Source organism: Mastacembelus armatus, chromosome 14 (assembly GCF_900324485.2).
Source record: "Mastacembelus armatus chromosome 14, fMasArm1.2, whole genome shotgun sequence".
Taxonomy (NCBI): Eukaryota; Metazoa; Chordata; class Actinopteri; order Synbranchiformes; family Mastacembelidae; genus Mastacembelus; species Mastacembelus armatus.
The window spans coordinates 14,195,932-14,217,745 of NC_046646.1; the positions used below are offsets into that span (position 1 = coordinate 14,195,932).

Here is a 21,814-nt window from a genome sequence, read left to right on the forward strand (position 1 = left end):
ATGCAAATAGCTTTGATTTTTTTCACCTTGTGTACTCCCAAGGTCCCAAAAGGCAGTGGTTTACTGGTCTTTGTGTCAATTAGGAGGACTTCAGCATCCAGTATCATACTGTGGCCACCAGGAAAAGCCTGAGGGATGTAGTCTTTGAAATGGGCTACCTGAAACATCAACATGGCCATGGGGACGGACACACACACACACACACACAGAGACAGGGCTTAGTACCAAGCGGAAATATAAAGCTTTGAAACAGCTTACAGCAAGACTTAAAAAACTGGAACCATATGGAGTTTTTAGTAAGAATGACACTGTAAAACTAATCAAATATGCTAATTATTGTCAACCTTTCATCATATACTGCCAAACAGTTCTACAGTGTTATCGGAATTTAAAAAAAAAAAAAAGGACATTTTGACTGTTAATTAGACCCCATTACCACCCCCACAAAATGTTAACCTAACATTAACATAAATAGCCTAATTACAGTGGCTGATGGTGCATAATCAGCTGGCCGATAGGTATGGGCTAAGGAGTTGCAGAGAACATGTCTAAAACCCATTCAGGCTAGAGAGCTAAAAGAAAGCACAAACAATAGTTGCTCAAAGCAAAGAGAAATTTCTTGTGAGTATCTTGAAAAAAGTGACATCTGTCATTTAAAACTGCAGAACTACTGAGAACAGAATGAAAAAATAAGCAGAGAAACCTCCATAAGCACCTTAATGTTTAGAGGCACTTGACCTTTACATTTTCCACTGCCCCTTTACTAAATTTTTCTTTACTAAATTTTGTGAGCTATTTGTGTGCACATGAGCAACCTTTAGTAGTTAAAAAAAAAAGCTAATAAACAGGATGTGGAGCTATTTATCCGTGCATGTTTAAAGCTCTCTGCCTCATGCTGAGAAAGCAATTGCTGGAAAAATCACTGTGGGAAATGTCTGAATTTCACAGTGGGAAATGTCTGAATTTCACAGTGGGAAATGTCTGAATTTCACAGTGGGAATATACCTTTAAGGTGCTAATCCTGCAGGGGGCAGACTGAGGACATCCTATTCTGGCAAGCATTGTACTGTTAATATATACAGTGCCTTCAAAAAGTAGTCAGACCCTCTCCACTTTTTTCAAATTTGTTATGTTGCAGCATGAATCTACACTCAGTACCACATAATGACAAAGTGAAAACAGAATTTTTAAAAATGTCTGCAAATTTATTAAAAAGAAAAAACTGAAATGTCACATTTACATACGTATTCAGACCCTTTACTCAGTACTTAGTTGAAGCACCTTTGGCAGCAATTACAGCCTTGAGTCTTTTTGGGTATGATGCAACAAGCTTTGCACAGATGGATTGGAGGATTTTCTGCCATTCTTCTTTGCAAATCCTCTCAAGCTTGGTCAGGTTGGATGGGGACTGTCAGTGGACGGCTATTTTCAGGTCTCTCCAGAGATGTTCAACAGGGTTCAAGTCAGGGCTCTGGCTGGGCCACTCTAGGACATTCACAGAGTTGTTCCTAAGCCACTCCTGTGTTCTCTTGGCTGTGTGCTTAGGGTCGTTGTCAAGTTGGAAGGGGAACCACCTTTGGCCCAGTCTGAGGTCCTGAGTGCTGGGGAACAGGGTTTCATTGAGGATATCTCTGTACTTTGCTCCATTCAGCTTTCCCTCAACACTGATCAGTCTCCCAGTCTCTGCTGTTGAAAAACACTCCCGCAGCTTGATGCTGCCACCCTGCTTCACTGTTGGGATGGTATTGGGATGGCAGCTGATAAGAGGTGCCTGGTTTCCTCCAGACATAATGTTTAGAATTGAGGTCAAACAGCTCAGTCTTGGTTTCACCAGACCAGAGAATTTCCTCACAGTCTGAGAGGGCTTCCATGTGTTGTGCACTGAGAGGCTTCCACCTAGCCACTCTACCATAAATCTCGGATCGGTGGAGGGCTGCAGTAATGGTTGTCCTTCTAGAACTTTGTCCCATCTCCACACAGGATCTCTGGAGCTCAGAGATCGGGTTATTGGTCACACCTCTCTTACTAAGGTCCTTCTCCCATGAGTGCTCAGTTTGGCTAGGCGACCAGCTTTTGGAAGAGTGCTGGTTGTGTCAAACTTCTTCTATTTGAGTATTATGGAGGCCACTGTGCTCTTCTGAACCTTCAGTGCAGCAGAATTTTTTGTAGCCTTCCCCAGCTCTGTGCCTATCAACAATCCTGTATCTGAGCTCTGTAGGCAGTTCCTTTGACCTCATGGCTTGGTTTTTGCTCTGATATGCATTGCCAATGCCACAGGTGGAATCCAAATCAAGGTGTAGAAACATCTCAACAACGATCAAGAAAAAGGGGAGCCTGAGCTAATTTTCACTTGTTGTAGCAAAGGGTCTGAATACTTATGTAAATGTGATATTTCTGATTTTCCTTTTCCATAAATTTACAAACATTCCTAAAATCATGTTTACACTTTTCATTTTGTGGCACTGAGTGTAGATTAATGAGGAAAAAAATTTATTTCAACAATTTGTTGTATCAAGCTACAACATAAAATTGGAAAAAAGTGAAGGAGGTCTGAATACTTTCTGAATGCACTATATAGCTTTATGGATGTGTCTGCCTTTGTACTGGACGTGTGCATGATGATGATAATACTGACTTTGTGTGGCAACACTGGTTTGAGGCTGCGGCTGAAGTAGCTGAAGTTGTCTCCATTCTTATGGACCTGTACGCGTTCTCCGTCATACTTAATCTCGGAGTACATTCCATTTGGGCATTTCTTCATAGCGTACTCGACAGATTTACATGCCTCTGCCTGAAATCACAAACAAAATAAATCATTTTTACAAACCCCTCATTAAGTGATCAAATTTTTATATATTCTTATATTTTGTTGTTTTTTTTTATTTAAAATTCATTTAAATTTGAAAAGTGTGAATTCAATATGGAAATGTTACTTTCAGGAACACTTCAAGGGTAATTGTGAGATTTTAGTTTTGAATCTTATTGTAATAGTTTTAGTTATCATCCCTAGAAGTAATAATGTATTTCACTGTAATTTTCCTGAGTAATATGGACCCACATTGATATTTCTAGTGTGCTTATATGTAGTTTTGTCTCCAACCTGGCTAAATTATTTGTTTGGTCAGTACAGTGTTTTTAAAACCTAACTCCCACATGTTGCATCCAGGTGCTGCGTTCATGTACTGGAGTAATGTCTTGAAAAGTGAAAAAGCATGTTCTTTACTCAACACTCCTGCATCACGAAAAAACAAATGTATCACTTTCAATACTGTAGTATGTAGTTTGTTAGTACAGCACTCTTACACTGAGCACTATTCTGGTAATGTGACATTAGTACTGGACCATGTTACTCATTCCTAAACTAAAATGTAAAATAGCGGCAGTATTTTATACTGCGTATTTAAAGGCTTGTAGTGTAAATTTCAATTTAATGGTATTTAGGTTGTTTTTTTTTTTTAATTATGCTAAATTAATGTTCGCATTCGTAGTGAGGGGGGATTCAGTTTTGTCTTGTTATCTATAAGGTGCAGCTGCTGCCAGTTTGGCTGACTAGTGACAAACCATGGAACTGTTGACAACACAAGTTCAAGTGTATGAAACATTTTTCATATTTTAGTGGTAGTACTCACCAACATGGGCTGAACAGGGGTCATGAGTGAGGCTTCTACAGTAAGGAGTTTCCTGGGTCCTGAACCATTAGAGGCCTCCTGCTGATTCCTCAATACCCGTTCAATCACGTCACTCAGGTTACGTGAGGCCTTGAAGGCATCGTAAGCATTTGGATCCACAGCATCCAAGCTGCATAAAGGGGCAGTAATGGGGGGGCCAGGAAAATTTGTTTGGTATCATAAGGACATAGTGTATGTTGACTTTTTGGAAAATGATAAGGTAACTTACACATGTTTTGCGCCAGCATTCATCTTCAAGTCATGTTTAATAAGTCGAATGATGCATTTCAGGTCATTACTGGTGCAGCTATGAAGAAGAGAGAATGCAGATTACAGAGTTTCGTGAAGCAGAAATCTAAATTTTTATATCAGAAAGGGCTTAAAATAACACAGAAGCCGTGTATATACAGAAGTTGCATTACTGGCTAGCAAGTAACGGAAACTGTAATTCAGAAAGAACCTGCTTCATTTCAGTCCTTTCGAAGATTAATGACATATAGTAATACAACTGTGATTCATGAGGCTCTGCTTTGTTCCTATCAACATCACATAACAAGAGTAGACCTTTTATTCACTACAGAACCAAATAGTGCTTCTGTCTGTTTACAGCTAGTAAGATGTAATTTATAACAAATAAACATACTCCCACTCTGTTGCTGTGAAGGCTAGAATGTCAAATAAAGATGTCTCTTGTGTGTATGTGTGTTAGACATGCCTAAGGCAGACGATCTTAAGAGGGTGGAAAACTGCAAATCCGACAAATAAAAATTTTTTAAAAAAAACAGCGCAAGCAAAACAAGTGGGAACAAATAATTGCACCATTTATGAATACTGTGAAAAGAAATCACAAAATCTGTCTACCTGGATTTTAGGTAGTGGTGTAGTAAACATTTTGCCTTTTCAAAAACTATTTGAACAATCACTGACAGGTCTAGCACCAAAATATATGCATCATGTGGAGAGATATGACTACATAACACAAACTCTAATCATTATCGTAAGATATTTTTTCTAAACATCACCTAAGTAAACTTCACTGAAGTCTAGACCATAGTGTTATCATTTATGCATTACACAGCCTAATTAATATGACAATGATGTACTGTATTACTTTTTGGCAATATGCTCCAGCTCGGTCTGCTGCTCATCCTCCTTGGTCAGCTGGGCGAGGCAGGTCAGGGCTGTGTCCACTTCCTGGATGGTTAGTAGGCTCTTGGCAGCTGGAGGAAATGATTTACTCTCCTCGAAGAACATCCTCACTGTCTCAGACACATCGCCCTTAAAAACAGACATCAGTGGCACTTCAGTACTTTTTGACAATTTGTTCTGCTGTTGTCACAGTCTGGACACAATGTCAATGACTATATTTGGCTGAGAATGAAATCCATTTTTTTCAAGACCATCACTAAAACTCTTTAGTCAATCAAGCTATGCACTATGGTTGTTAATGTGTAAAAACAAGCAGACTACAGACCTGCTCCAGATCGCGCACCATGTCATCCTGGTTGCATTTGAATATGCGGCTAAAGAGTTTTACAATCTGTTTGTCATTTAGATTGTAGACACTCTTAATGACTCCTGGCAAGAGCAGTTTCACTGTCAGGTAAAGATCTCCATGGAACTTATCTGTTGGAAGAAGAGAATGTGTATAACAAACCTTTTCTGTTCTTTGGATCCCTTGGATTTCGTCAGATGCAGGATTAAGGCCATAAACACAAAAAAACACCCACCTCCACCTGAACCCTTCTTGAGAAACTTCTCAATAATTTGTGTCTTGACATTGTAGCTGTTGTTTTCTGCAACATTGGCACAGAGTTTGCGAAACTCCCTGAAAAGGCAGTCTTTATGTTGAAGGTCACAAAGCTGTGTGGACAAGTTGCTGCGTTGGCAGCTTTTGGCAGAGGAAGAGGAGGATGGTCCGGAGCTGCTTGAGGTGCCAGCCTTCGCAGCTGATAAGAATGTGAACAGCTCATGTCAGTGTAGTCAAGAGAATAATGTAACAAAACAAGTATTTCTAAAGATCTTCAAAAACGCATTAACAAAATGCTGCCAGTGATACTGCAGTTTAGAACAGTTCTTTTTTCAAAACTATACATGGCAGCAGCTTCCCATCCCAGATGAGCCTCTCTAGCTGTATACAAAGAATATTTTCCCAGCCTATTGTTTTTTCTTAAAAATATTACATCATCATTAATCCCTTAAGCTGTTACTGTAATTGTTAATAGCTTCCATGTAGGAACTGTTTTCAGTTAAAACTAAGATTGAATTGTTTTTAACATAAAGAGCATATGGCACCATTTTAGAGATCCACCACAGAGTGTCTTTTTACAAATTTGTTAGTTTGGGAATCAGAATATCCAAAACCGGAGTCAACTGGTTAACATAGCCAAAACAGTGACTAGTGAACAGCATCTTTCTCTGCCAAAGATTTTTAGCAGACAAATCAGCTGGCACTTGGGAAAGCCGAATCTCTTTTAGCAAATCTAGACCACTCTGAGAAATTCAACATCCTTGAGCCAAGTGAGACAAGACCTGGCACCTGTTTCTTGTGAGGGGCAACGTCACAGATAATAGAGCAATTTAATGTAACCAAAAATTGTATCATACAGATGCAGGACTTGCTGTGACACTGACATGTGCACAAACACACACAGTTCAGCGTTTTTTTCTCTTTCTCTCTCTCTCTCTCTCTCTCTCTCTCACACACACACACGCACGGTTCTTAAAATCTTTTTAGAATTTATGCAACTCTCTACTCAAATATGCATAATCAGCTGCTTAATGCACAGTACAGATTCATTTTAGCACTACTTTAGCGCTATCTACTCTGCATGGACATATTTTTCCTCATTGAATGTCCAAATCCCTTCTTTTTTTTCTCTCTGTATGCAGCTCTAGTTTGAGCGATTTAACTGGAATATAAGTGACACTGATGCTACAATTTCATTGGTATGAAGCCAAAGTGCTACTGGATTCTCTTGTTATACTCATGACTCATCACAGTTTGACAGTGGCATGACGAAAACCTCATTTGAATTTTTTCTTTTCTGTTTTTTTTTTTTTTTTTGGACCAAGGGATGCCAACTTCTACCTGGCCTCCTCACAGACATGATATTAGTAGTAGGCGTGCAATGGACTCTATTTCTTCAATTACCTCATTGTGTGTTTGTTACATTTATGTTTTTATGCTGCTTCTTGTACTGTTTTTTCTTTTGTAAACGACTGTACTATGAATATGATCTCAGATGCCATAGCTTACCAGTGAAGCCTGAAAACTTGCGTGGAGCATTGGCAGACGGGTCAGGAGGAGGAGCTGTCAGCTGGCCACTTGTGTTCAACTTGGCCTGCACTTTTTTCTTTGGACTTGCATTGACTTTGGCCATCAGGTCTACAAGATGAGACAAATGGCTTCACAGCAAATAAGGAACCAGTTTACCTGAGACATCACATAGAAACACTAAACAGGTTTGAATGCACTTTTCAAAGTAATATGGCTTTTAAACAGTAAAAAATGTGATTTTTGGTCTGTGACTGTTGCACCTGAAATGTGTTTATTAATGAGATCCTTGTCTTCATCCTGCAGCTCTTCCCAGCCCTCCAGATCTGTGATGTCCTCAATCTTCTTTGTGGTGGCTCTTGCCCTTTCCAGCTTCTCAAATATGCACTTCATATGATACCACTCTTTCATCTCCCCTGCAGACTCGCTGAAAGGGTTTGGCACAATCTTCCCTATCCGCACTATGCCCTTCTGGATTTTGTCCTTGCATTTCTTACAACCTGCAGTACCACGTTTGGCGTATTCCACAAGAAACCTCTGTTCTGCCATATCTGGCTCAATGCAGAAACACTGACGCAAAGAAAGCTGGGGAAGGTACCTTTGGAGGAAACTGTGTTTATGGAATCCTGAGGAAAAATTATGGATTTCCCTGGAAAACCTAAATGCAGACACAGGTGGAGATAGATGTTCAAAGCACAAAGAGACCTGCAGGGGTCTACACGCTTTCAAAAGTTGCTGCCTCCTAAAAAGTGTTTGAAAAGTTTGTAGGCCTACACGGACAGTCTTGGGCCCAAACAAAAGAGGTCTCTGCATCCAGTTGTAACAGTGGAAAGTACAACCTAAAAGAAGCAGAGGGACATAAGGATTAGAGATAATTAATTTATGTACTTTATAAAAGCACGGGTAGACAATTCAGGTGTGTTGAGTCACTCAGAAGCTTTGTCTTCTACAACTCCACCTACATTTGACATAGTATCTTCCAGCTCCTGACTGACTCAACACACCTGGTAATCAACAATGAGTAGGGCAGGATACTTGAAAAAAAACAAACAAACAGGACAGTGGCCCCCTGAGGACATATTTTTAAAAGAACAGTCGGTGCTATACACAATAAAATAAATAGTACAGGTGACATGTTTTTAAGGCAGAGACTACTGTTGGAGGTTCACTAATCCAAATTTCACATGAATAGGTTAAAGTAAGATACGCTATCACACTGCTGCAATTCAGACACCACATTTTTACATAAACCTTAAAATTCATTTAACAGAATTTTGTGCAACTTCGGCAGCCTAAATGCTTAATGCATATGTCTCCTCAGCATTTTAGTAAACTGTGCTGTTAATCCTGCTTGTAAATATAAAGACAGTCTGTTTTCAGTGATAACGTCCCGGTTAGTTGTGCAAAGTCCGTGTTAGTTTAATGACACGAAGTCATATCTAGCCCTGTGTTCCACATGCAGACGGCTAACATAGCTAACGGTGGCTAAACACTACTCACCAGCTACCAAAAATAAGACGACATGCCCCTTATATCTCTTCCCATAGCTTGGTGCTGTGACTTGTAGAAGCTGAGGAGAATATAATAGCACGGTTTAAATGGCTACCCCCTCATTGTTGTTCAACAGCTCACTAGTATCTAGTAACGAAACGTCAATGAAAACAACCCAGTTCCGGCGGGGGTCTCCAGAGTAATGCACCACTTCTGTATTACATATGTGTTGCAATGTTACTATACATGTAAGAGCTTTGTATTCATTACATTTCAGAATGGTTATTTATATATTCAGCTGGTATGTATTGTGGGGATACTTTTTATGCCCACCTTGCAAATCATTTGAGATTCCTTATGAATGTACTCAACTAACATTGTGTTATGTGTCAGTATTTCCGGTGTAGCTGTGGTGATGGTCGATTATCTTTACGCAGTCAGACCATGCAATGCTAAAAGCTAAAGCAGCTACAGCGTGGGCTGCTGTGGCTTCACAATGAAACGATAGAGCCTCAAACATATCACTTATGAAAATTATAGTATAATCAGAAAACTTTAATGATTCTTAATAGTAAAATTACAAACTACCCAGCAGGATATAAACTATTTCATATTATAAATATAATAATATATAATAATAATATATAAATAGTTAAAATGAGCTCCACCTTTACCAGCTGCACGATGAACACAATAATGTATCAATAAATATGATCCGATAATAGAAAATAACTTACATTAATGTCAAATATATCACTGAGTACGTTTACTTTTGGTACTTCAAGTATAAGCAGAATATTAAACAGACTTTGTTTTGTAACAGTGCTCACTCCGCAGCAGAAGGGGGCGGTAGTCCACCAAGAGGAAAACAAAGGCTAAGTAGTAGAAGAAGAAGACTTTGTACCTACGCAGTGCGGGTTCGCGGAGGAGATGATGATGGCAGGGAGGACCCGAATATGTTATTGACGTTATTCCAGCCTGTGTACAAGCGACATTTCTCATTAAATCTGCAGTGAACCATAGGGCGAAGAATGGGAAGACGTACATGTAGTGTTTTTAACACTGAAAGCCCGGTTTTGTCCACTGAACATCGACTTTTGCTTTTCAGCGGTTTATTCAGGAGGGACTAGCTTCGGGAAAGCGAGGCTAGCTTGCTAGTAAAACTGCTACTGTTGTTGTGGCCGTGCCACCAACCTCCCAGCTGACATCTGCCGCATGCACAGGAAGAGAAAATGGTGAGAGATGCTAATTTCCTATTTCATTAAATGTACCCAGGCGTTTCGCTGTACCTTGACTTGTAATATGTTACGTAAAGCAGTTGTCAAAGCAGGGCAGGTAAGTTAGCTACATTAGCTTATGCTTGCCTTGTACTACGAGACGGGCAGCCCCTGTCACCTGTCTGGTTGGGGTCTCATGTGAAGAGAGACAAACAGCGCGTATCTCCAGGCCTTTGCAGTTTAATGTCATCTCGATGTTACCGTCAAATGTCCTCACTTTGTAGCGCAGGGTTTTGCAAGAAGCTGGGTATTCACAGGCAAGTAATGTTTGCCATGGCAATTAAGAAAGGAATGAGGACGAGCAGGTCACGTCGTTTAACACGCACATGTTAAGTATTTAATTATTTCTACTCGATATTAAAACTAATGTATTTCGTTATGTTAAACCCCGTTTTTCCAAGGCGGTGACCAAATCAGAGAATTTGGTAAACTCGTACTTAGTTAAACAATTCAAGTGGCAGCCATTGTTCATTATTGACAATCCAATTTTCTGCCTTTGAATGACTTACAACTCCCATTTATTGATGCATCACTCTATAAATATGTTTAGCACCTTCATTGTCTCTAATGATTATGCAGATAAATATAATGAAGAATTTGAAGTGGTTAATTGTCATTGTTGCTATTGTTTAATGTTGGCACACTGTATTTTCTATACACAGGTGTACCTGTTAAATCCTATAGACAACCTGAGAAGCTACATCAATAACCGTCCACCACTGGTCATTTTTATGATCAGTGTCAGTGCAGTGGCCATCGCTTTCTTGACCATCGGTTATTTCTTCAAGATTAAGGAGATCAAATCTCCAGAGTTGACCGAGGTGAGGCACATGCATCAGAGTTCCTTAAAAGAGATTAAGTTCTATGATCCACTCAAATACCAGTAAAATGTGGTCATTGATAGTGCTAAATGTCAGTTTATGACCTTTCTGTCCTGCTATAGCCCCCAGGGATGCATTTGCGAACACATTTGGACCATGTTGCATTTTTGTCGTAATCTATTCAGCCTTTTTTAGTGTTATCTAATTTAGTCTGTAAGACTAGAAGCTTGTTGCAGTTTTATATCATGCAAATCCAGATTTCCATTATATAATCACATGCTATGCAGAGCATTTGACCTCATTCCCACCTGGCTTTAACGTACAAACGACTGTAAAGACCATAATTGCACTGACTAAAATGTCAGATCACTATATTCAGGTGTGAATATAGTGATCTGACATTTAACATACAGCCAGTTCATATATGGAAAATCACCTTTGAATGCGTATCGGTAACAGGAAGCATATGCGTATCAAAATGGCTATGTAATATACTTTAATGGATTCTGAGTGTGCCATTGGAAATGTAACAAGCGCATTCGATTTTTATCAGTCAATTTATAACTACGTCTCAAAAAGGGTGTTCTGTGCCTAGCAGTAGGGGACTTAAATACGACTTCACTGAATATTTTTGGGACAGTATTGTGGCTGAGTGGTTAGCGCCGTTGCTTCACAGCAAGAAGGTCCGGGGTTTGCAACCTGTTAGGGGACCTTTTTGTGTCGAATTTGCATGTTCTCCTTGTGCTTGTGTGGGTTTTCGGCAGGTACTCTAGTTTCCTCCCACAGTCCAAAAACATGTATGTCAGGTTGATTGGTGACTCTAAATTGCCCATAGGAGTGAGTGTGTGAGGTTGTTTGTCTCTGTGTGGCCCTGCGATGGACTGGTGACCTGTCCAGGGTGTACTCCTGCTTTTCACCCAAAGAGAGCTGGGATAGGCCCCAGCAGATCCCTGTGACCCTGGTTAGGAATAAGTGGGTAGATAATGAATGAATAATTTTGGTAATCACAACAAGTCTTGTCCAACAAGTAAAACAGACTTTCTCTCTCTCAGGACTGGAACACCTTTCTGTTGCGCTTCAATGAGCTGGACTTTTGTGTGTCCGAGAATGAAACAATAAAACATGGCTTAAACGAGTCAACCACGCCTGAGAGCCTGGTTGTTACCAGTGGCCAGGCTCGATCCAGTACCCAGACTCCTCTCCTGTTAGATGACTCAGGTCCCATCAACATCTCAGTCCCCATCACCCTCACATTGGACCCCCAGCGCCCATTTGGAGGATACTCTCGCAATATCACCCACCTGTATGCTACAGTGCTGGGACAGCAAGTTGGGCTCTCTGGTAGGTTTTCTTTGTCATAATCACAATCCTTTAGAATCTGCAGAGCTGCACGTGCATTAAGTCAACCCCAGATTTTAATGAATGTGAAACTCAAAGGTTTTTGTGGTAAAGCGTCAGAAATATAATCTGTGTTGTTGTGTATCGGTGTCTGTGTGGTGTCTTTGTGCCTATAAGTGTACAAGCCTGTCTGATTAATTCCTGTAAAGCTTAAGATCCCAGTAACAAACAAACAAAAATCTCATATGAAATCAAACGTCATGAGTCCATCATGTACATAAGTCAGGTATCTCAGCAAAGCATCCAGAGTTGTACTATTGCATTATAACTTTTATTAATTGAAATCCTGCCTTTTCCACAAAACTAAAGATTGACATAGAGACTACAATAAGCTGAAATAAAGAAACAATCAATGCAGTCTATTGTATTAGCATGGTACTGTGTATTGTGGCAACTATAGGGAGGTAATTCATTCCTTTTGAGGGTGGGATGGTGTATCTTGTTCTGTTGTGTGGTAAATTAAACAGCGTGAGCAAACAGTGGCAGCCTAGTATAACAAACTCTTAGTCCTCCTATAGGATTTATTTTAGAAGGCAGAAGAAAGCGTAAAGTAAAAGCTTTGGATACATTATGGCTGTGGTAATAATACTAAAATGTGTATATGTTTGTGAACTTTTGCTTTTGTCTCTTGCGACTGCATTTGCCTAACACACATACAGTATGTGTTTTATGCAACTGAAACATTGTTTTCGGGGACGTTAGGACTTTCCACTCTGTTTTAGTAAGACTTGAGGGCTTTCAACACAGACATCGTTGTTCTGAGCACAAGTAATGGTCAATTTTAGTATGGTGTTCCATTACCTAGCAGAAAAAATGAAAATTTTGTATCTCCAGCTTTTTCAGGGGAGATTAGGTTGTCAAGGTCAGGTCATTTCATTTCTTACAACCCTGTGATATTAATCCAATCCAGACTGGCTGTACATGTATGTGGTTTTAGCCCTCAGCTACATATTGTTAATATCTTCTCTGTTTCAAATATCTTGGTTATGCTCTGATAATTTCACACCTAGGCAGACAGGTAACTTGTTGCTGTTACTAACTCTACTGTATTTTATATACCAAATGTATGAAGTTAGTTACTAGGTAGGCAGTGTTTTTCTATGAAATCTATTTTATTGGAGTCTTGAGAAATCAATTACGCTTCCATATCGTTTTTTCTTAAATTGCATGTAGAAAGTACATTTTAACTTGGCATTTGCATCACTGTCATGCTGGCAAGAAGCGTCTTCCGAGCCACATTATAAGTTGGAATGCCTTCCTTAGACATGGGAGAGTACTTTATATCGCTGCTTAGAGGCAGGTGATACTGTCAAAATGAAATGCAGTATCCTAATGTTTTTTTCAAATTGTTTAAATAGCCTAAAACTTGTATTTAAAGACAATTGTACATGAATGTGTGTTCCAAGTCATTTATTACATAGCCTACATGCACTGTATATTAGATTCTCTTTTGCTTTTATACTTGGTTTTCTGTTTTTATAGGCTCATTTTGAATAATGGTTTCCTAATTAGTCTTGAGGTGTATTTGACTCAAATGAGATTTTTACAGAAAATTACCTAGATCAGGTATCTCGTTGTGTGTTTTTTACATCCTTATCAGTTGTTTGTCTTTGCTTGTGGAAAAGGAATTACTTTTATTTTGGGACTCATTTTCTGTGGTTGTATAAATGTACTCATCTATCATCAGTCCCACCCGAGCGTACACTAAGTTTGAATGATAATCATCTAATCCCCTATGCAGTTTGATAAATATTGCATAAGCCTGCAACATCAGTCTGTCATTTGTTTATCAGGGGAGTAGCCTGGAATGACAGCAAATAATGTTGCCTCCCCTGGTTTCCTGCTGTGGGAGTTGTATGCATGCTGTTTAGACTGCTCTATGCTCTAATAATTGTCTCAGAAGTAGGAGGCACCTCTCTAGGCCTGTAGGCTGTTTTAGCTTAATCATGTTAATTGAAAATGATTATTACTCTGTCACAATAACACTGACAAGAATGTAGATCACTACTTAGCTCCATACGGATTTATGAAAGTTCGGGGCTGCCCAAAAACATCTAAGTGTGACTGAAAAGGGGGAAAAGGTCTTTCTACTCCACATGTAAGGGTTTGTATGTATGTTATGCTGTCATTGTATTTTGTGTGTAGGCCGGGAAGCTCATGAAGAAATAAACATCACGTTCACCCTGCCTGTATCCTGGAACTCAGATGACTGTGTACTGCACGGCCACTGCGAGCAGGTGGTGTTCAGCACTTGCATCACTATCACAGCAGCCAGCAATATCTTCCCAGTCACAGTGTGAGTTGGACTGCCTCCCTGACTCATGGGAAGACACTTTACTTCTCTGCTTAGAGCTGGGTGATACTCACAAAATGAAAGACAGTATCCCAGTATATTTATTGTCACGCCATTTCTCACATTGCTTGGGTATGACTATTAATGCATTCATGCAGTATTTAAGCAATGACAATATTTAAATTTATTTAAAGTATTTTATAGACTTATTGTAATGGTAGAGTTTTACTAGATACTTAGATTGACACACTTTTTATCTGCATCACTATTCATTCTCTATTAGATGACAACATTTTTGAGATTTCATTCACATGATTTGCGGACTTATTTTTGCATCTTACTGTTATGTTACAGGAGCACATAAGTTAGATAACTATAGCATCAGCAGTGTAGCACTGTAATTAAAATGAAAAGTGTTATGGGTAGTTGTGGACACTGATTCTACTCTGGAGAATAAAAATATAAAAGTATGCATACTTATCTATAACTTTGTCCCAGTACAGTAGTTTTCGTTTTATCATTATACGTAATCTAGCCTTGTAATCCTATCGCCTTGCTATATCAGCACCCCAGTTCTATGATTACAATTTTACCCAGTCACCGTATATTACCGTATTTTTCAGACAACAGGTCACACTGCAATATTTGTCGCTCTTAGCAAAAACAGCCTTGTTGAACAGAAAAAAACGTATAAGTTGCTTCGGTGTGTATAAGTCGTATTTTTAATTATATTACTTATAGTGTGGGGAGGGAGAAATACCAGTGTCTCCTCCTCCTCTCTCGGGTTGCCTGAATACCGACGCTCACTCCAAACTTTGTTGCAGCTGCATACTTTACCTGCAGCATGAACTCTGCAATATAGCTCTTTCTTTTGGGCAGCATTTTCACTTGTTACACTAGGAGTTAGAGTTTAGCATGAACATAAATGTATTTACTTTTTTAGCGGTACAGTATCATCTGCAATTGAGTCAAGAGTGCCATCTAACACTAGTGACCATAAACATACACATATAAATCACTTTGCTTTATAAGTTGCAGAACAAGCCAGAGGAGTATAAAAAAAAAAAAAGCATGAATTATACACAAAAATATGATAAATAACAATCCATTGTGAAATAATCAGAGACTTGTCACTGCCTGAAACATAATGTAAACAGCACTACATTTTGGTTTGCAGGCAGCCACCACATTGTGTGCCAGAGACGTACGCCAATGCCACATCCTGGTACAAGGTGTTCACCACAGTCCGTGACTCGGATACCAAGTACAGTCAGGACTACAATCCTTTCTGGTGTTACAAAGGAGCCATCGGCAAGGTGTACCATGCACTCAACCCAAAGCTTACTGTCATCGTTCCAGACGTGAGTCACCACCTATCCCGCTCCCCGATAGCAAACATTATTCAGGCTCAGATTTAATTTAAAGGAGTGAGAGCATTTGGATCAAGTGTCTGTTATTATTAGTCAAGATCTCTCAGGTAGGAGATTAAATAGTTTCAAATATCTACCCCCTTTCTGTTGTGTTCACTTCCGTAAATTAGTTGTACTTTAATTATGCTTTTATTGCTATGATGACAGGATTTTAGATTTATGAAATTTCTATAACAGTTTCTAACACAGAAAAATATTTACTGTTTGACCAGATCGCATAGGGTGTCAGAGGATTAGAAGTTTATAACACACTTTGTAGAATGTTTTGTCCTTTCTAGAAAGGTCATAGCACAGCATGATACAAGAAAAAAATACAGCAAAAGCCAAATGTGTCTGTGTGATTGTGTATTGGAACTATTCAGATTTGACTTGTCAGGATATAGGATATAGGATAACTTACTAACATCCATTTGAGATGACCGAAACAAAAAGCCAGTTTTCAGTCATTCAGTCTGTACTGATGAAGCTTGATTGTTCCATCATTACAATGATCTCATTGAGAGATCACAACTGTGTGTGGTTGAATGAGTTTGCAAACAATTTGAGAATAAATGCTGTGCCTGCTGTGTTACCTGGTTTCAACACAGGTCAACACAGCAGTGATTAACAAAACACTGGATGAGTAGAGTGACACTTCCTTGCTTTGTTTGTTTAATGAAGAGAGCGTAAAGGTCTGTCATGCTTCTGAAATGCTTTATTTGTTTTTGTTTTATTGTGATATTCTTCACACTTACTGTGCATTCAGAATTGGTGTACAAACAAAAACTTCAATTCACACTCTGTTCTCGTAAGAAAAAACAGTGGCATGGCTTTAAAGCAGACCCCCAGTTATGTGATATTTACAGTACTTTAGAGCCATTTTATCCAGGGACTATATAGACATCACTTTTTGATTATAATAAAACCTGCAGTGAACTTGTGATATTGAACTCTTTTTAACACATTTCTTACCAGGATGACCGTTCCCTCATCAACCTGCATCTGATGCATACTAGCTACTTCCTGTTTGTCATGGTCATCACTATGTTCTGCTATGCAGTCATCAAGGGACGACCTGGCAAAGTACGACAAACCAACCCTGACTTCTGCCCTGAGAAGGTACAACAGACAGCAGCAGTGCTATATGATGAGAACAGGTAGTTTCAGCCAAGTATCGAACGACCAGTAAATAATCTAATACAGTTCTGCTGATTCAAAAATATACTGACAACTACATATAAAGGTTTATTTATATCCTGCAACAGTGCAACACCCCTTTTTGTTTAAGAAATTTAAAAAAAAAAAAAAAACTGTTCCTGTTAATGTAAACATTTGCAAATTCTACTTCAACTGGTAAAGTTACAGGGACTCTAACAGGCAGAGTGTTGTTGGTAACCCCAAACAAAAGCCATAAAACCTAGGAGCTTTTTATTATGAGCCGCAGATTGCCCTTTGTTTTGGATGTATGTGTGGATACACCTCATTCCCAGGGGCAAAGGAAGATCATCCTCTTTGGTGTTGTTTGTTGTAGCACAGTACAAACAGTAATATTACCCACATGTATCACCTTTCATGACACCCACTGTACAAGGAGCAAACTCACACCAGTTTAGAGAGCAACAATTTAAAGACAGGTCAGGATTGCTCTGACTCATAATCTGAATGAGGCCAGACACATGGGTTTCAGTGCTCTGCTGTGGGAACAACAAAGTAAATTGTGCTGTTTCTGGATGCAGGCAGGCGGAAGTGAGAGTGAGCTAAATTCTGCAGTTCCTCATCTAAACCCTCATTGATGTTTTCTGTTTGTATTGTTCCTCACTGCAATATTTAAAATGGACCCACTGACCAAATAGTGCTGAATATGTCTGCCCTGTTGCATTCAGTTGCCCCAGTAGTGAAGTGTCACTAACTGTGATAAACATGTCGTGGGAATGCAGATTTAGATTATACAGTTTCAGAATAGTGATTTTTGAACTGGGCATTTTGAAATGAGACACTCTTCACTTTGATAGATGTTTTGGATATTTTAAGGATTTCTTCACTTTTCTTCTTCCTTGTTAAAGGGATTTAAAGTCCTTATATGCCTTATTCTTAAAGCTGCTACATTTAAAAATTTCTTATTTTTCCTCCTTCTGATGGTGTTAAGAAGAATGCCACTTTGGCAGACAGCAGTGCTATATACAGTAGTTACAGTAGTCAAAAATATCTCAGGAAATCAAATCCGCTCTGCCATTTTGCATTGATTGGATTTCACTGCTTCTTTCTGTAAATAAGGGATTTTGTTGTGATATGTGTGATCTTTCTGTGAAGAATTCTACAGTTGTTTTAGTGCATGCAGTACTCAATGTCGTGAGGTTGTCAGCTGCACTAAATCACTTTTCTTTTGTTGCAGGTGGCGTTGTCAGAGAGTTAAAAAGATATCAGAGAGCTATATCAGAACTTATCTGTAACATGGACAAACTCAAAGAAACAGAAGAAATAAGAATAAACATACCAGTTGCCTAGTAAACCTGGAAAATACAATAAGGGACACAAAAGCTCTGTGAATGCATTTCTCTTGCAATGTTGGGTTTCTCCAACCAAAGATATACAAGTGCCTGTTATCTGTGTTGTAAATATTTGTAGGAACTCTGATATTCTGTGCAAAACCTTTTTTTTTTTTCTTTTGCTTTTTGTTAGTGTTATTTTGCCTGAGTCCCCTTGTGCCATGTCAGAACATGCAGTATGTAAACAAAGCAGAAGGCCAGCTCCAAAAACTACATAGCCATTTTTCTAGCATTTGGAAACATTTCATCAAGCAAGATACAGAAAAGGTGTTGTCAAAACACAGACTGGTGAGTTATGGCATTTATCATAGATTTCAGATATGATTTTATGCTGTAAATGTTTGGATATCTCATAATCATCTGTACAAAAAGTATCTCCAATAATGAGAGAACATAATGTTTGGTGATTTGGGGTGAGTGATTTGGCAGTAAGTGAACTGAATATGCTTGAATACTTGGTTTAAGATCTTTGAGGATGAGATGCCTGTGACACATTTAGAATTAAATCTTCAGTATGCAGTTGTCATTGCAGCTTCAGCAGGGAGATTGAGAAAGAGAATGAATGTAGCACTTATCCCTGCAACAAACAGTGTAAATAAAAGTCCAATCAGAATTTAACCAATTCATAGTCATTGATAAGTAACTTTGCCCAGTTAGAATATAATTAAGAGCACCATTTAAAAAAATGAATCTGTTTTCTCCTGTGTACAAAGAGAAAATGACATTATCAGCAGTAAAATTGAGCCTTATTTTCTTGGTTTGTGTTGCATTACAGTTAATATCAAATTGTTTTTAATTGCAGTTAAATAAGCTGCAGAAACTGTGGTTTGTGTTGACTTTTTTTTTTTTTCTGCCCCATTTTGGAACAAATAGATGAATATCATTTTCTGCCTTTTGTTTTCTTTCCTCTGACTTCGTCACTCACCTGCCTCTTGTCCTTTATTTGCCGCCAGTCGTTCTTCAGCAGTTTTGTAGATTTGGCTTCTTGATTTGCGTGATGTTCAGTACAGTCTTCTTTTGCCTGGATGAAGCAAAATATTATCTTGCCTTATTTACAGTACAGTATGATTAACTTGATTGCTTCACTATAGGCAGGGAGATCATTTTCTCTTTGAATTTGCCAGTCCGTTCTTCCACATTCATTCTTCTCTTGTTTTATAATGAGCCTGTGGTATGTGGAGCCTTGTGATCTTTGTCCTATTAAAGTAAATGTCATAATATTTTAGGATGTGTTGGAATTAGTTGTGCTTTTATTTTGAAAGATAATCAGTCAGTTGCACAAGTTCAGATGTTCACATAGTTAGTGCACCTTTAGATTTTTTTGCACATTTTGTGATTTTTTTTTTTTTCTTTGCACCTGTGATTTTTTTTTTTTTTTTTTTGTCCACGATCTCCATGAACTCTTTGAATTAACAAGTTGACTCTTCCTAAAAATATTTTGTAGTAGAACAAAATGTGCAAAAACTCAATGTGCAAATGTTTGTGAATGGGAATTTTAAGTACAGTAAATAAAAGGGGGTTTTAGACTGTGATTCTCTGAAATCTTGTTCCAGGTGACTAAGAGTCTAGATAACTTAAAGTGTAATGAAATTTCTTAAGTGCACAGGTCAATACCAACTTAACTGGACACAGAAATAAAACAGGCCCACGTCCACTGGCATACTTATATGAAAGTTTTCACATGAACTGTTGTGACTAGTGATGTGCTGAAACTCTTTAACTGTAGCTTTAAGGAAAAAAATTGTGCTCTTCTAATGGTTACATAATTCATATCTTGTGAACATAGCTGACTTTGACAATCGTTTATTCTAAATCTGCAACAAAGCATTTTAAATTTATGGTAAAGGATCAAAACAGTAGCAGTCAAATTAGTTTAAATGAGTCACCAACCACTGTCCGCTGTGTCATCTGGACACAAATGTAAAATATTCATATTTTCTAAGCTCATCTAAAAACAGAATTTGCCCAGAGAAGCAGTATCAAATCCAAATCTTCCTACAGTCTTAAAGGAAAATGAGAGAATAAAACATCTTAGTCTGCCTTTAGCCCATGTTATGTATGACTTTTTTTTTTTAAATAGTAGTTACTGAAACAATTTATTTACCTCTGTGTAATAATTTTGTTCCATTATTGATGTACCTGTTGAATGTACTTTTTTTTTTTTTTTTAATATAAGAAGCATAATCCAGATCAGATACAAGTGATTTTGACATAATGTAGTTTGATTTATTTTCTTTTTCTGTTTGGAAGGCTTTACTTGAATTGTGATTATTTTGAGTGGTATTCATATATTAAGATTTATCTTGTGGCAAAAATGAATCTTTCTTTAATCAAACACTTTGTAAATTTGTTAGTGTGTGTGTGTGTGTGTGTGTAGGAGTGAAAGGTGTTGGGTTTTGATTGTAATAGTTATGTCTTCTTTTCCCCACATTGAAAGATGTAGGACAAGTCTTCCTAATTCTGATGTTTCTCATATTTGAGCATGAAATTGTTGCTTTTATTGTCAACGCTATCTCCTGTGCGCTTACAATTGATCTTGTGCTTTTTGGAAGATTTGGCAGCTCTTATGGTACAGTTGGAGATTTTTAGGTGGTCAGATGGGAAACAGTTGAGCATTGGACATGTGACTGAAGCATGCCAAAATATTGCCAAAATTGTCCTAATTAATGTTGGTGACCTGCATTTACATGCATCTTATCCCTACTGTATGCGGAATTTGCTATTTTTGTCTTTAGTTAGAATTGCATTTCTAATTGCAAAATGCCTTAACATTGTCCCGTTTCATTTGAGTTTTCTTTGTTTCACTTATATATTGTAAAACACACTGGCTTTCCAGCAGCAAATCCAAACACAGTACTCATGTTATCACTTCTGAGCTACAAGGAGTTTAAGTGACCATGATTAAGTGGAATGGGTTCTTAAGGAGCACATGTTTGCTATTGTGGGTTGGATTTTACTCCACTATATCACAAAGGATTGAAGTAAAAAAAAACAAACAGTGAAGCCATATTGTTGAAGCATCTTAGTGTTCTTAGCTTTACGTTAAGCAAGTATCCAATGTAAGGCTGCCATTTCACCCTGTTATCCTTTTTCTCATATTAGCAGCGCTTACAGGCAAGTATTAAGCCAACTCTGTGCCTTCTGCAATCTCGAGCTGCATCCTCCTCCCTGTACATACAATAGATAGAACTGTAGGTTTAATGTGGCTAGGATGTCATTCAAACCCATCCCTTCTCCAGTGGAACTGCTGTAAATGAATTCAAGTTTAAATAAATTGTCTCTAAAGTTCAACATCACTTTTGTCCCTGACCCTCCTTGTGTCTGCTACCATAGTTATCATTTTTCCTGCAGGGAGATTAATGATGTGCAAGTGGAAATAAATTGAATCAGTTTGCTGGTACTTAAAGTGGAATCCCATGAAAACGTTAAGTACTGGAAGTCCAAGGCTCAAGCCTTTCGTGTAGGAGCAGTATATTCTGTTTTTGTTCTTGTCTGTAAATCCTGTGAAAACACCGATGCCAGGTTATTTGTCTTTCTCCATCCTGTCTGTTGACACAGTTCAGTATCTCTAATGATTCTTTAGCCAAGCGTCTGTAAACACCATCATCAGTTTATTGATTGTGGTTGAAAGAAA

At 38.4% G+C, this 21,814-nt stretch overlaps 2 protein-coding genes across 5 annotated transcripts in view; one reads left to right on the forward strand and one right to left on the reverse strand.

The window, feature by feature from the left end:
- Positions 1-9,242, reverse strand: part of lig3 (ligase III, DNA, ATP-dependent) — a 15,915-nt gene extending 6,673 nt beyond the window's left edge. For 2 of the 3 annotated variants that reach the window (XM_026328006.2, XM_026328003.2), the window contains exons 1-10: positions 8,446-8,603; positions 7,209-7,784; positions 6,928-7,056; positions 5,399-5,617; positions 5,143-5,294; positions 4,780-4,946; positions 3,898-3,975; positions 3,630-3,798; positions 2,636-2,791; positions 27-158 (exon numbers count right to left, since the gene is read on the reverse strand). In XM_026328006.2, coding sequence (XP_026183791.1) covers positions 27-158; positions 2,636-2,791; positions 3,630-3,798; positions 3,898-3,975; positions 4,780-4,946; positions 5,143-5,294; positions 5,399-5,617; positions 6,928-7,056; positions 7,209-7,758 — 1,752 coding nt within the window. In that variant the 5' untranslated portion in view covers positions 7,759-7,784; positions 8,446-8,603. Of the gene's footprint in view, positions 1-26; positions 159-2,635; positions 2,792-3,629; positions 3,799-3,897; positions 3,976-4,779; positions 4,947-5,142; positions 5,295-5,398; positions 5,618-6,927; positions 7,057-7,208; positions 7,785-8,445; positions 8,604-9,173 lie in introns of those variants that run through there. The other variant, XM_026328005.2, reaches the window with a different exon arrangement.
- Positions 9,243-9,348: 106 nt separating this feature from the next.
- Positions 9,349-21,476, forward strand: tmem248 (transmembrane protein 248). 2 transcript variants are annotated; one of them, XM_026328400.1, is made up of 7 exons: positions 9,349-9,671; positions 10,376-10,534; positions 11,587-11,875; positions 14,078-14,228; positions 15,403-15,586; positions 16,610-16,791; positions 18,027-21,476. In XM_026328400.1, the coding sequence occupies exons 1-7, from the start codon at positions 9,669-9,671 to the stop codon at positions 18,082-18,084; spliced, it is 1,026 nt and encodes a 341-aa protein (XP_026184185.1). In that variant the 5' UTR covers positions 9,349-9,668; the 3' UTR covers positions 18,085-21,476. The 2 variants fall into 2 exon arrangements, with proteins under 2 accessions (XP_026184185.1, XP_026184186.1); XM_026328401.1 differs by having other exon boundaries at positions 16,610-16,753.
- Positions 21,477-21,814: the final 338 nt, after the last annotated feature.